The sequence below is a fragment of the Canis lupus genome, chromosome 15, assembly GCF_011100685.1.
Source record: "Canis lupus familiaris isolate Mischka breed German Shepherd chromosome 15, alternate assembly UU_Cfam_GSD_1.0, whole genome shotgun sequence".
Taxonomy (NCBI): Eukaryota; Metazoa; Chordata; class Mammalia; order Carnivora; family Canidae; genus Canis; species Canis lupus.
Window position 1 is genome coordinate 9529076 of NC_049236.1, and position 12487 is coordinate 9541562.

Sequence of the window (12487 nt, forward strand, 5' to 3'; positions counted from 1 at the left end):
TATTCTATTTTTCAAGTGTTACAACATCTACTAAAAAAGTGATTTTTAAGAATTATGTGCTTTAGTTGCTATGCTTATTTAGAGAGTTGTTTTGTTTACCTTTTAGTTCAGTTAGAGACTCTGGGCAATTACATTTTAACCATTTTGAAAATGTTTATGAGAAATGTAAGATGTCATGAATTTGAAACATGTGATTTATAGACAGTATTACATACAAATAAATCCTTTCCTACATACAAATAAAGGACTTTCCTCCTTTCCTTGTTGGGAGTAAGTCATTTTGCTCCATAACTGAGTAGCAGTTCTCAGTTGGGTGATTTTGCCCCCCAGGGGATATTTGTCAGTGTCTGGAGACATTTCACTTGTCACAACTGGGGGATGCTCTTGGCATCTAGTAGGTTAGAAGCCAGAAGTGTCAGCTAAACATCCGACAGTGCAAAAGACCGCACCCCACAATAAAGTGTTATTTGGCCCAAGATGTTAATAATGCTGAGGTTGAGAAACCTTGATACAGGGTATTCCAAAATCTTAAAGGTAGGGAAAGGTAAAGGAGGAAGCAGTAATCACACGTTCTTGTTATCTCCTAGGAAGATTGTGCCTAGGGGTCCAAGTATTTTTTCCAAACTTCATTTGTTGTTTTTTTCTCAAAGGAATAATGGTGTTTAAATTGGTAGGTTGGGTTTCAAAACTTAACCACAAAGTCTTCTGTTTATTCTTATCATACCTGAAGGATTATTGAAGGAGGCCCTGCAATGGGATCAATTTATTGATTCTTGGGGATGAATTAATCTAATACCTAGTGGTTAAGAGTATAGTCTTTGGAATCAATCATGTACAAACTTCTTTAGAACTCTGGGTTTGCCACTTCTAGCTGTGTTGTTCTGTACATATTATGTAATCTGTAATCTGAGCAAATTACTTAACTTTTAACAGGAACCTGAGTATTATTTTTTATAAAATGGGTATATTTTACAGTTGCTTTTAAGATGATATGAAATAATGTATGTTAAACACTACCTGGCAGATAGTACTATAAATGAGAGCTATTTTTACTGCGAGTACTGTTATTATGTAGGTTTTGAGATGAACACAGTTTATAGCATTATCAAGAAACAACTAATAGACTAATGAAGTTTTAGGAGTTAGGGTGTTCATGACTATAGGTAAAGAGTTTCATGAGTATCAAGATAATAAGATCTTGGGGATGCCTAACAATGTGGCTTACTTTTTTTTGTGTGTGTGATTTTATTTTTTATTTTTTTGAAATCTAAATTCAGTTAATGAACATTTATAATGTATTATTAGTTTCAGAGGTAGAGGTCCGTGATTCATCAATCTTAATATAATACCCAGTGCTCATTTACATCATGTGCCCTCCGTAATGTCCTTTGCCTTTTTAAGAGAGCTATCTTAGGTTAAGGTTGTTATTGTGTGTGTGTTTCCCCACTTCCCCACTTAGGTCATTGCTGAAGCTCTTAATCAGCTAGTTCCGCAAAAAGCAAATCTTGTTCTGCTGTCTGGTGCTAATGAGGGAAAATGTGACCTCAAGGAGAAATGGTTTGGGACTCAGTATAGTATGGAAGGTAAAATATTTTAATGATTTTTCTACATTTAGGTTTATCTGACTCATCTGAGAAGAATTTTTATTCCTTAATGATTTGTCTAATGTCCTATGGGAAAATATAATATAAACTTTTTTTAGAAATGAAAATTATTTATACTGCTTTGCAGAAAATTACTTTCTCCTATGTTTGTTATAGCTAGTGAAAAACTCCTATGTTCTGGATAGTTTGCAGAAGAGTTTTGACTATGTTTTAGAAAAGTACTTCTAAAACTTCAGTATACATATATATTACATAGAGATCTTATTAAAATACAAATCGGTATTCACTAGCTCTGGGGTAGGGCCTGAAGTTCTGCATTTTTAATAAGCTCCCAGGTGATACAATGCTACCAACCATACTTTTGAGTAGTAAATGGCTAGAATGCCAGGATAAATTATAGTTTTCCTGAGAAAGAAGAATCGATTTGTGAAGGCTTATTGTTAACTGGTTTGTTATTAAGAGAATGCTCAACATTGCATTGTTTGTTGGATCAGTTTTTTTTCATCTCTACAGATGTTGAAAACTCTTGGGCTGAACTATGGAAGACTAATTTCGAATTAAATCCAGATCTTCATCTTCCAGCTGAAAATAAATACATAGGTCAGTGAAATAGCAATCATTATATATAATCCATTTATATATTAATAAAGGAAATAGCATCTGTATAGTACATTTACAGAGTATCATTTGAATTCCTATTTGAGCTTCCCAGTAATACTCTGGAGTAGGCATTACTGTTTTCTTACTTTTTTGAATGAGAAAACCTGAGGTTTAAAAAGGTAAAGCAACTTGTCATAGATTAGTCAGTTGGTAAATGGAAAAAAAAACAGATCTACTTAAATGTAGATCTTGGGACTCTGAAACTTTTTCTTTTTTCTGTGTATATAGCTGATCTTCCATATCAGTCTCTGTAGGGCTAGCCATTATTTTGGCTGGTTGTTCTAGTGCTTTTTAAACTACAAGGTTTGTGAAATCAGTGTAATGGGTTATGAGAGCATTAAAAAAAAAGCAGGATGGAAAATAGCAAAATGTTTTATTGCTTTATAAGAAAGAGTATTTCAAGAACTGTGTTTTTTTAGATTTTATTTATTTATTTGAGAGACAGATACAGCAACAGAGAGATAGAAAGAGCCTGATTGGGAGGAGAGGGAGAAGCATGCTTCCCACTGAGCAGGGAGCCGGACTAGGGGCTCCATCCCAGGACCCTGGGATCATGACTTGAGCCGAAGGCAGATGCTTAATCAACTGAGCCATTCAGGCACCCCTATTTCAAGAACTTTTGTTCCATATATATGTGTATGTGTATGCTTCTGTCTCCCTGTCTACTAGCTTACAATGGGAAAAATGGAACTTTGAGAAAGCCGCTGGTCTAGGTCAAAGATTACAGCTGTATATAACTAATTTATTCAATGCTATTTTCCACAGCAATTCCACTCCTAGGTATATACCCAAAAGAATTAAAAACAGTCAAACAAATACATGTACATGCATGTTCATAGCAGCATTATTCATTAATGGGAAATAGCCCATATGTCCATCAGTAAATGAATGGATAAACAAATTGTGGTAAATATATACAAAGGAATAATATTCAGTCATAAAAAATGATGTATAGGGCAGCCCCAGTGGCGCAGCGGTTTAGCGCCGCCTGCAGCCCAGGGCGTGATCCTGGAGACCCTGGATCGAGTCTCACGTCAGGCTCTCTGTATGATGCCTGCTTCTCCCTCTGCCTGTGTCTCTGCCTCTCTCTCTGTCTCTATGAATAAATAAATAAAATCTTTTAAAAAAAATGATGTATATGCTACAACATAGATGAACCTTGAAAACATTATGCTAAAGAAGCAGACACAAAGGGTTATATATGATTCCATTTATAAATGAAATATCCAGGATATATGAATTCACAGAGACAGAACACAAATTGATGATTGCCAGTGGCTGGGAGGAATGGATAATGGGAAGTGACTGTTTCATGGGATATAAAAGTTTCCTTTTAGGATGCTGAAAATGTTTCAAAACTGGATAGAAATGGTAGTTGCACAACACTATGCATGTACTAAATACCTCTGAATTATTCACTTTAAAATGGTTAATTTCTTATGTAAATTTAACCTCAATTAGAAGAAAAACCTTTTAAAAAAATCTCGCATATTTTAGACAATTCAGTTCCACATCTTGAACTTTAAGTATCTTAAACAAGCCAGTTCATTTTAATAAAGAAACAAGTAGTTTTTTCTATTTCTGTTTTCCTTTCAGTAGCTATTTCTCACCTACATATTGATGAAAGAATTTTTCATTAACTTAGTTTGACTTTGTTAGAACGTTTTTGTTATAAAACATAACAAAAATTGACATTCTCATTCAGGAATGGATTTGTTTATAAATTGGTTTATACAACTATCCTAAGGGTCCCTCTTACAGTTAAGATTGGCTTTGAGAAAGGTAATGAAGCAGAGTGTGGAAAGGTCAGAACCAGTCCTTAGGAAATTATAGATTTCAGAGTTCATTTAGTTTAAGGCCAAGAGAGTTTTCTTTTTTGCATTGTTCTACTAACGTATTGTATTCTAGCATTTGAATTTGGCTTACTTTTGCCACCAAGAAAAGTTACCTAGACTTCTAAACCCAAGAACAGGTTGTTGGGAATCATGTTGAATTACATGATGAATTATTACTCTTTTCTGTTGTTAGCCACGGACTTCATGTTGAAGGCTTTTGATTGCCCAGAGACAGAATACCCTGTTAAAATTGTGAACACTCCACAAGGTTGCCTGTGGTATAAGAAAGACAACAAATTCAAAATTCCCAAAGGTAAAATGTTTCCTTCTATAACAGGGGTGAAATAAGCTTAGCGACTCTTTCTCCACTTGGTAGCAACCTATTTCCATGTGTCTATCACCTGTCTCCCTTTCTCCTTCCTCTTCCAGTTGAAGATCTTTTCTAGGCTTAACTTGTCAGAACCATACTGCACTTCTTTGAGGTCACAGAAATCCTCATATACATATAGATTCTAGGAAATAAAGATTCAAGGCTAAAATGAGAATGTTTTTAAATAATTCTTGCAGTTAAATGAGAGGAGAGCCAGATGCTTAGCCATCTTAGGGAATGGGTGGTATGTTTTAAACATTACTTTTAAAGAGACAAAAAGAGTACGCTGAAGGAAATTATTCTTAAACACAATAGATAGCCTATTCCAGCATTACAAATGTGAAAAATCCTCCACTCTTTCCCTTTACCATTTTGCTTTTCATTGTAAAGGAATCACAGTGTACACTGATTAGTTAAATAGACTCCAGAGTTGTTGACTTTAAACTGTGTTGCTTTTTTATTTTCTGTTCTTGTGCATCACATAGGAACTTATGGAAGCAGCTTGGGATCAAAAAAAGCTGAGAGCCCTTCATTGCCATTTAACCCAGATCCCTAATTTTAACACAACTGTTTTGTGGCCCTCAGAGATTCTTGAATTTATTGGGAAGGTGTTTCTTGAATTAATCAATCAGTATTTCAAAACATTGTTTAAGAACATTCAAAAATGTTCTTAAATTCAGCTTCTTTGGAAAGTCTGCTATGACTTTCTGTGAGTATTGGGGTTCTCTAACGTTTTTGACATGTATACCTCTGTAAACATTTTCTCTGACCAAAGTTGTTAATAAATAAATACAGTATTCCTAGGCTTCTTTCTATATCTGTTTATGTGTCTGGCCTTCCCATAGACTAAAGTGTGCCTTCTGGACACTCTTTAGAGTGGTAAATACTACTTTTTAAAGACATGTCAGGATAAAAATGTAACAAGGATTTAAGGGCTAGTAGTTAATTTCAGAATTTTTAGGAAACATGATGTTAGGGGCATATAGCAGGTATATAAAATATCTGAGGCCTCTGGCCTGTATTTTCTCATCTATGTTTTTTTTTCTTTTAGCATATATACGTTTCCATCTGATTTCACCTTTGATACAGAAGTCTGCAGCAAAGTAAGCAATTGTCCACTTTACTGGAAAATATGTTTAGTTTCATTTTGAATCATTCTGTCATTTTCTCTATCAGTACTGAGCTGTGCTGCTGATCTGTGTATTTTTTTCTGTGCCGCAAACAAATTATTCATATTGATACTAAACATTAAATGGAATTGTGGCTGCTTTATCTCTAGCACCCAGGTGTAAAACATGCTGATAATATAGGGTAGTCATAGTATTACTGGATTGAGAAAGTTCATTAGAAATGAGTTTGGATCAGCTCTAGTCTGTAATGGGAACAAATGCATCTGTTGATCCTATATTTAGAAACTGGCAAAAAAAAAAAAAAAAAGAAACTGGCAAGGAATCTGATTATACTTTATAGCAAATAACTTATGTATTTATATATAGATAACTGCACTGTGGGAGGTCGGAGCCTAAAATGTGTCTGAAACATAGAAGGTACTCAGGAAATGTTAGTCTACTACTTCCTTTCCTTTGCCATGTAAACTGTGGAATCTAACCTTAGAATAACAGGCAGCATTAATATTAATACCACTTGAAAAAATGTATTAGCTGCCTCCCTTCCCTCAGATTTTTAGGCTTCAGGGACGGCCCAGAGCCTTTGGGCCAATTGTTTTTTATGCCTTTTACACTTACCCCATTTTTCAGTATGTGTATATAACAATTCAAAGATGGGGAAGCATTGCTGAAGGGAGGTGTTCTGTAGTGTGCCTATAAAATTGAGTCCTTGGTAAACTGTATTTACTTTTGAACTCAGTATACGGTTTTACATTCTGGAGTAGTGTAACCACTGTCTTTGTAAAAGTAGTATAACCACTTTGTTTCCTACTCCAAAACATGTTTGTTCGTGTTTATTTCTTGCCAATTAATGATGCTGTTTTCACTTTATATTCTCAGTGTGGTCCTCTTTGATATCTTTGTCAATATCCTTACCCATAACCTTGCGGAACCAGCTTATGAAGCAGATGTGGCACAGCTAGAGTATAAGTTGGTAGCTGGAGAACATGGTTTAATTATTCGAGTGAAAGGATTCAACCACAAACTACCTGTAAGTACAGATGTTCTGTTTTGCTCGTAGAGAGCTTTGGATTTTATTTGTTGCCCCTAAAGCAGCAATCATAGAGGCTTATGCATGGGTTGCTGTACATAGAAAGAAATGTTTGTTAATGTGGGTTATCGTGTTTTCTTGGCTGGTGACAGCTATTCTAACTTGAGCCACACATAAGAGCAACATCTATTCATTAATTACTAGCAATGCATGCAATGTAGCCTGTGCTTCAGGCTTGATTTCACTTCCTTTTGCTGTCAGTTTCTCGGTGGCCACCACTGGCATTTTGGACCGGTTTGAGATTAATTTCATACTCACACGGTAATAACAAATTTAAAGCACCTGGAACATTGCCTGACAGAGTAGAAGTCAAGTGTTTGTATCCTTCCAAGCTCTTCCTTCACTCTGTCCCTTTGTTTCGGGTATGTGTTGTATTTTCCTTCTAAATTTAGGAGCCTTTGAGAAACATGATCTATACCTTGTCAGTAATTTATCTTTTGATAAGGAATGTTTCAGTGTTAACTTTCATAAGCAAAAGGAGAGAGAACATGGAATGCTGGCTAAGAGGGATAGACCATTAAATACCAGCTAAAATAATGCAGTATATCCAACAACAAATGTTATATCTTGATTTCTTTTGTAGAACATATATCAAGATTTAGGGAACTAGGTTCAAACAAGAAAAAATCTGGAGCAAAGTACCTGGCAGAAATTAGAACTGCGCTAAGAGGCCTCTGTGTCTTAGCAAAAACCCGAGTATAGTTCTTTTCTTTATACCCTTGCCCTAATCATCTTCCCCAGAGAACAAAGATTGGCCTTAGGAGGAGACATTGTAGAATATTTGACTTTTGTCAATCTTCAGAGGCCTTAATATAATATAGCTTAAGGTCCACGCAGATTAAAGCCTAATACATTGGTTGTCATTTAGGAGGTATATTTTAGAATTACCTTGGGAGCTTTTTAAAAATATAAGCCATAGGGGATCCCTGGGTGGCTCAGCGGTTTCGCGCCTGCCTTTGGCCCAGGGCGTGATCCTGGAGTCCCAGGATCGAGTCCCGCGTTGGGCTCCCGGCATGGAGCCTGCTTCTCCCTCTGCCTGTGTCTCTGCCTCTCTCTCTCTCTCTATGTCTATCATAAATAAATAAAAATAAATCTTTAAAAAAATAAGCCATAGACAAGTATTTGAGACTCTTAATTTTATGAAGCTTACCTAGCCTTCATATTAAAACCTGGCATAGAATCTATAAATCTCTCTCTTTTTCTCTCTCAACCTAGATACCAGTTTCACCCTATATAATATAGATTCAGACATTTTAAAAATTTGAAAATCCAATAATGTAACAGAAAGAAAAATTCATGTGACCAAAAGCTAGGAATATGAAAGGTTTGTTGCTCAGTATTTGAAAGTTGCTGAACACAAATCATTATAACAGTTCAAACGGAACATTAGATGAATAAGTAATAAATGCCAAAAAAAATCTGATAAATTAAGTGGGCATTCTTAATAAGAAGGAATAGAAGGAAATTAGTTAAATACAATAAATACAAACCTTCATGGGGGTGTTGCCTGGCTGGCTCAGTTGGTAGAGCATGTAGCTCTTGATCTCGGTCGGGATTGTCAGTTTGAGCCCCATGTTGGGTTTATTTTTTATTTATTTTTAATTTTTTATTTTTATTTATGATAGTCACATAGAGAGAGAGAGGCAGAGACATAGGCAGAGGGAGAAGCAGGCTCCATGCACCGGGAGCCTGACGTGGGATTCGATCCCGGGTCTCCAGGATCGCGCCCTGGGCCAAAGGCAGGTGCCAAACCGCTGCGCCACCCAGGGATCCCCCATGTTGGGTTTAGTGATTACTTTAAAATACACGTTCCATTACGTAGTATCAAGAAAAACAAAATAGGAATAAAAAATACAAAATATGTAGGAAGTAAAAAAAAAATTTACTTCCTGCTGCCTAGGGAGCCTGATGGGAGACGGATCATAACCTGAGCAAAAGGCAGATACTTAACTAAGCCACCCAGGCACCCCAAGTCTCTGAAGTGTAAAAAATAATGCGATGTGACTGGTCACAAGATCGGTATCAACATCAGTGGGTTTTTTTTTTTTCCCTGTAGTAACGATAACCATGTGGAAATGGATAGAAAAAACATTGTATTATATAATATTGAGAAAAATAAAATACCTAGGAATAAAGAAGAGTATAGAATTTATGTAAAGAAAATCAGAAATCTTACTGAAGCATATTATAAAAGACTTTAAGAGAGAGACTCATTATGTTTCTGGATAGGACAGCTTGATAGAAAGTTATCATTACCAAAATTAATATATAAATGTAATGTCCTCCCAGTTAAAATCACATTCAGGTGCAGTGGAGATGCTGAATAAAAAAATTATTTATTTGGAAGAAAAAAGTGTTTAAGAATACCCATGAAAATTATTAAAAAGGAAAAAAAAGGAATCATTGTTCCAAATTTCACAATTATTGAGGATTTTAGCTCCTGAAGATTCTTCGAATCACCAGTACTTCTCATTTCTCCTACAAATACCTGTTACCATGCTGGGCCCCTGGTAAACACCAATGGAAACAGGTTTCACCCCCACCCCCCACCTCTGCCCCAAAACCGTGGATTTCGTGCTTCTCTACTTAAAGTGCTTGTTTCTTTTCTCTTTAGCTACTATTTCAGCTCATTATTGATTACTTAGCGGAGTTCAGTTCCACACCAGCTGTATTTACAATGATAACTGAACAGTTGAAGAAAACCTACTTTAACATCCTCATCAAGCCTGAGACTCTGGCCAAGTGGGTATACATAGTATCAGCTTGTATTTTGAAGGCCTGAAGGTGGTCAAAGTGGTTTGCCTTTCTAGGGGTTAGGTGTGGGGAATGAGACTATGGTTTCAGTGCTGTTTTTCAGACGAATTAGAATTGGCTGTGGTTTAAGAAACCATCCATTGGGTGATAGGATTTCTAACCCAGCTTAAGTAGGTGTGAGAAGGACTAAAATAAGCCTGCTTACTATACTTAGAGGCGAACAATAAACAAGGGCATTTTCCCCCAAAGTTTGTAAGTAAATAAGTTAAAGAAGTGCTGGCCTTGTGGTAGCTCAAAATTGCTTTACTACTGGTTTTAGTATATTGGGTAACTGAGTTAAACTGCTTAACCCATCACTTATCTGGCAACTGCAACTATCCAGAATTCAGGTTTCCAAAGGAGAGCAAAAAGGCTTCTGAGAGTGTGATTAAAGCCTCCACTCGTAACCCCTTGGGTCGTTCATTAGAGCCTGTTCTTTTGTCCAGGGGTAATGGTAGTCGAGAGGTACCTCTATGTGAATCAAAAAAAGCACCCCTTTAGGGTGCCATCTGTCAACAGGGAGAGCCTTTGTGGGAGGGAGAAGAGAGTCCTCTCTGAGCAGATAGCCCTTTGTGCACATGGCTTACAAGCCCCTGCGTGACTCCTTGCTGGCCATCTATAAATGGCAAACAGCACAAACATATGTAGAGGCCCTACTTTTGACACAGTTACAAAGAAGCCCGTAAGTGAACAATTCAGAAGCAAGGCAGGTGGCATTTAAGAGTCATACCTGTAATAACTGATAATCTGGTCACAAAATGTCGTAAAAACTAATAACCAGATAGAAATTAGAAAGGATAGTCATCTGGAACTATCAATATGATGAAAAATAGCTCTGTATCCAATAACTCCTGAATACTAGCTTATTAAAATATAGTAGACTAATAATTATACCTCTTTATTAGAGATTTGTTATTTGCTAGATATAAAAACTATATATATATTTAACTCTCTCCCAAACCCTATAATAGTAGTCATTATTACTTACCATTTTTCAAATGAAGAAATTGAGTCACAGATGTTAAGTAACTAGCCAAGTACAAATAGTTTAGTGTGAGGAGAGAGGGAAGTTTAGAGTGGGGAGACGGAGTAGGGGTTGGTCTGATTCTGGCCTAGAGCCACTACGTATACTGTGTTGTCACTGTAGTCATAGATACCCATAATACTGGCCTCTAGTAATTAACAACATGCTAGTGAGATTTCAAATAAAAATAGTAATGATTCTAAATTGGAGTGTGATTCATCTGGCAACTAATGTGAAATATTTTACTTTGCCACTAAGATAAGTGAGTTGTACCCGTGAGCAAATCGATGTATAACTTTATATGTGTATTTTTAAGTGCTTTTTGGTGATTATCTTAAGTTATGATAGAAATTGTGTCTCTTCAAAAACATGTCATCTGTAGAAATTGAACCAAGTCTTTTTTTTATCTTAAAATTTATTTCAAAACAATGAAACTTTTTCTTTGCCCTCTGAATAGAGATGTGCGGCTCTTAATCCTGGAATATGCCCGTTGGTCTATGATTGACAAGTACCGGGCTTTGATGGATGGCCTTTCCCTTGAGTCTCTGCTGAGCTTCGTCAAGGAGTTCAAATCCCAGCTCTTTGTTGAAGGCCTGGTACAAGGAAATGTCACCAGCACAGTGAGTGTGAGGTGTTGTGTTGCTATTGGTTAAGTCTGAATGCTCTTGTGGGCTCTGGAATTGCATTAGTTCTGCAAAAAGGGAAGCTCTGTAGTCTTGACAGGTCAGAGTTGTCATAGCACAGCCACCCTATGCTGGGCAAGACTTTCTTCTTGAAGAAGACTGCTGGTAATGGACAGGGCTTTGAGTGAAACGGATGTGGTAAATACACGGTATTGGTTACTTGTTGAAGATGGTGTGTGGAAACAACAGTTTAATTTAGAGATTGAAGTGGGAGCTCTGGGGTATGGTGAGGGATGTCTACACATGCACACGGGTAGTCAAAGTCCTAGAAACAGAAAGTGGAGTGGTGGTTACCAAGGGTTGGGAAGATAGGAAGGTGGGGGGTGCTGTTTTATGGGTATAGAGTTTCTTTTTTGCAAGGTTCTGGAGTTCCATTTTAGAATACATATTGTAAGTATATTTAACACTATGTTATGTAACTGTCAGTAGTTAAGATTCTAAATGTTGTTATATGCTTTTACTACACACACACACACAAAATGAGGCTAAAGATGTTGAAGCCTGAGGTTAGGCAAAGTAAATGAATAAAGAAATAGGTAGAGGATGGCCAAAACTCAGTGACTAATTAGATGTGGAAGTGAGAGGAGGGAGGGTCTAGGATGATGCCTGGATTTCTTGCTTGAACCAGTGGGTTGGTGGAAGAGTAGGAAAATAGTAGATTTGGGGGCATATGAGGAGTTTGTTGTGATACATATTGAGTAGGATAGGTCTGTGGACCTTGTAACCAACTGAGGCCTCTTCTGGCCCAGAATGGTTGTTTGGGACTCTCCCTAAATTTGTTTGGCTATTGACCATCTTCCTTCATGGCTTCCCAGTTTCTTGGGACTGGCCCCTTGATGGGATATATAACTGGCCACTCTGGAGACTGGCTGCTGTCTCCTCTCTACTTCCACTCTGTCTTTATCCCTGCCCCGAAACTAGCCTTTGTTTCTTTCCTTCCCACAAAAAGAAGTTTAAAAGCAGGGATAGCTACCTGCTTTTCTGAGCATGATGAGAGTACTGGGCAGGGGGTCCTTTTGGTCTAGAGGACTTAGTACCATGAGTTGCTCCAGGTAGAAACCACTGTAGAGATGAGCAGACCCTCCCTACACCCCCCCATTTTATAGGTAAGAAAACAGAAGCCTGGAGAGGGGAGAGGCTGCACTCACTTAGTGTTCTGTGTTATCCTGTTGCTCTGTGCTGGGTCTATATTTGTAGACCGAGGTTTTGAAAACATAGTCACAAGTGTCATAGAGGACGCGGCCTAGTGGGCTAAACTGGGCAGTTAAGTTTGACCACGTCACAGTGTGCAGGTAAACAGT

At 37.1% G+C, this 12487-nt stretch overlaps 1 protein-coding gene across 1 annotated transcript in view; it reads left to right on the forward strand.

Annotated features, from left to right (window-relative positions):
- The window catches only part of NRDC (nardilysin convertase), a 91175-nt gene that overhangs the window by 72874 nt on the left and 5814 nt on the right, over positions 1–12487 (forward strand). The window contains exons 16-22 of the mRNA XM_038558037.1: positions 1460–1583; positions 2118–2204; positions 4293–4412; positions 5521–5572; positions 6476–6626; positions 9301–9428; positions 10961–11123. Of these exons, the coding sequence (XP_038413965.1) occupies positions 1460–1583; positions 2118–2204; positions 4293–4412; positions 5521–5572; positions 6476–6626; positions 9301–9428; positions 10961–11123 (825 nt within the window). The remainder of the gene's footprint in view (positions 1–1459; positions 1584–2117; positions 2205–4292; positions 4413–5520; positions 5573–6475; positions 6627–9300; positions 9429–10960; positions 11124–12487) is intronic.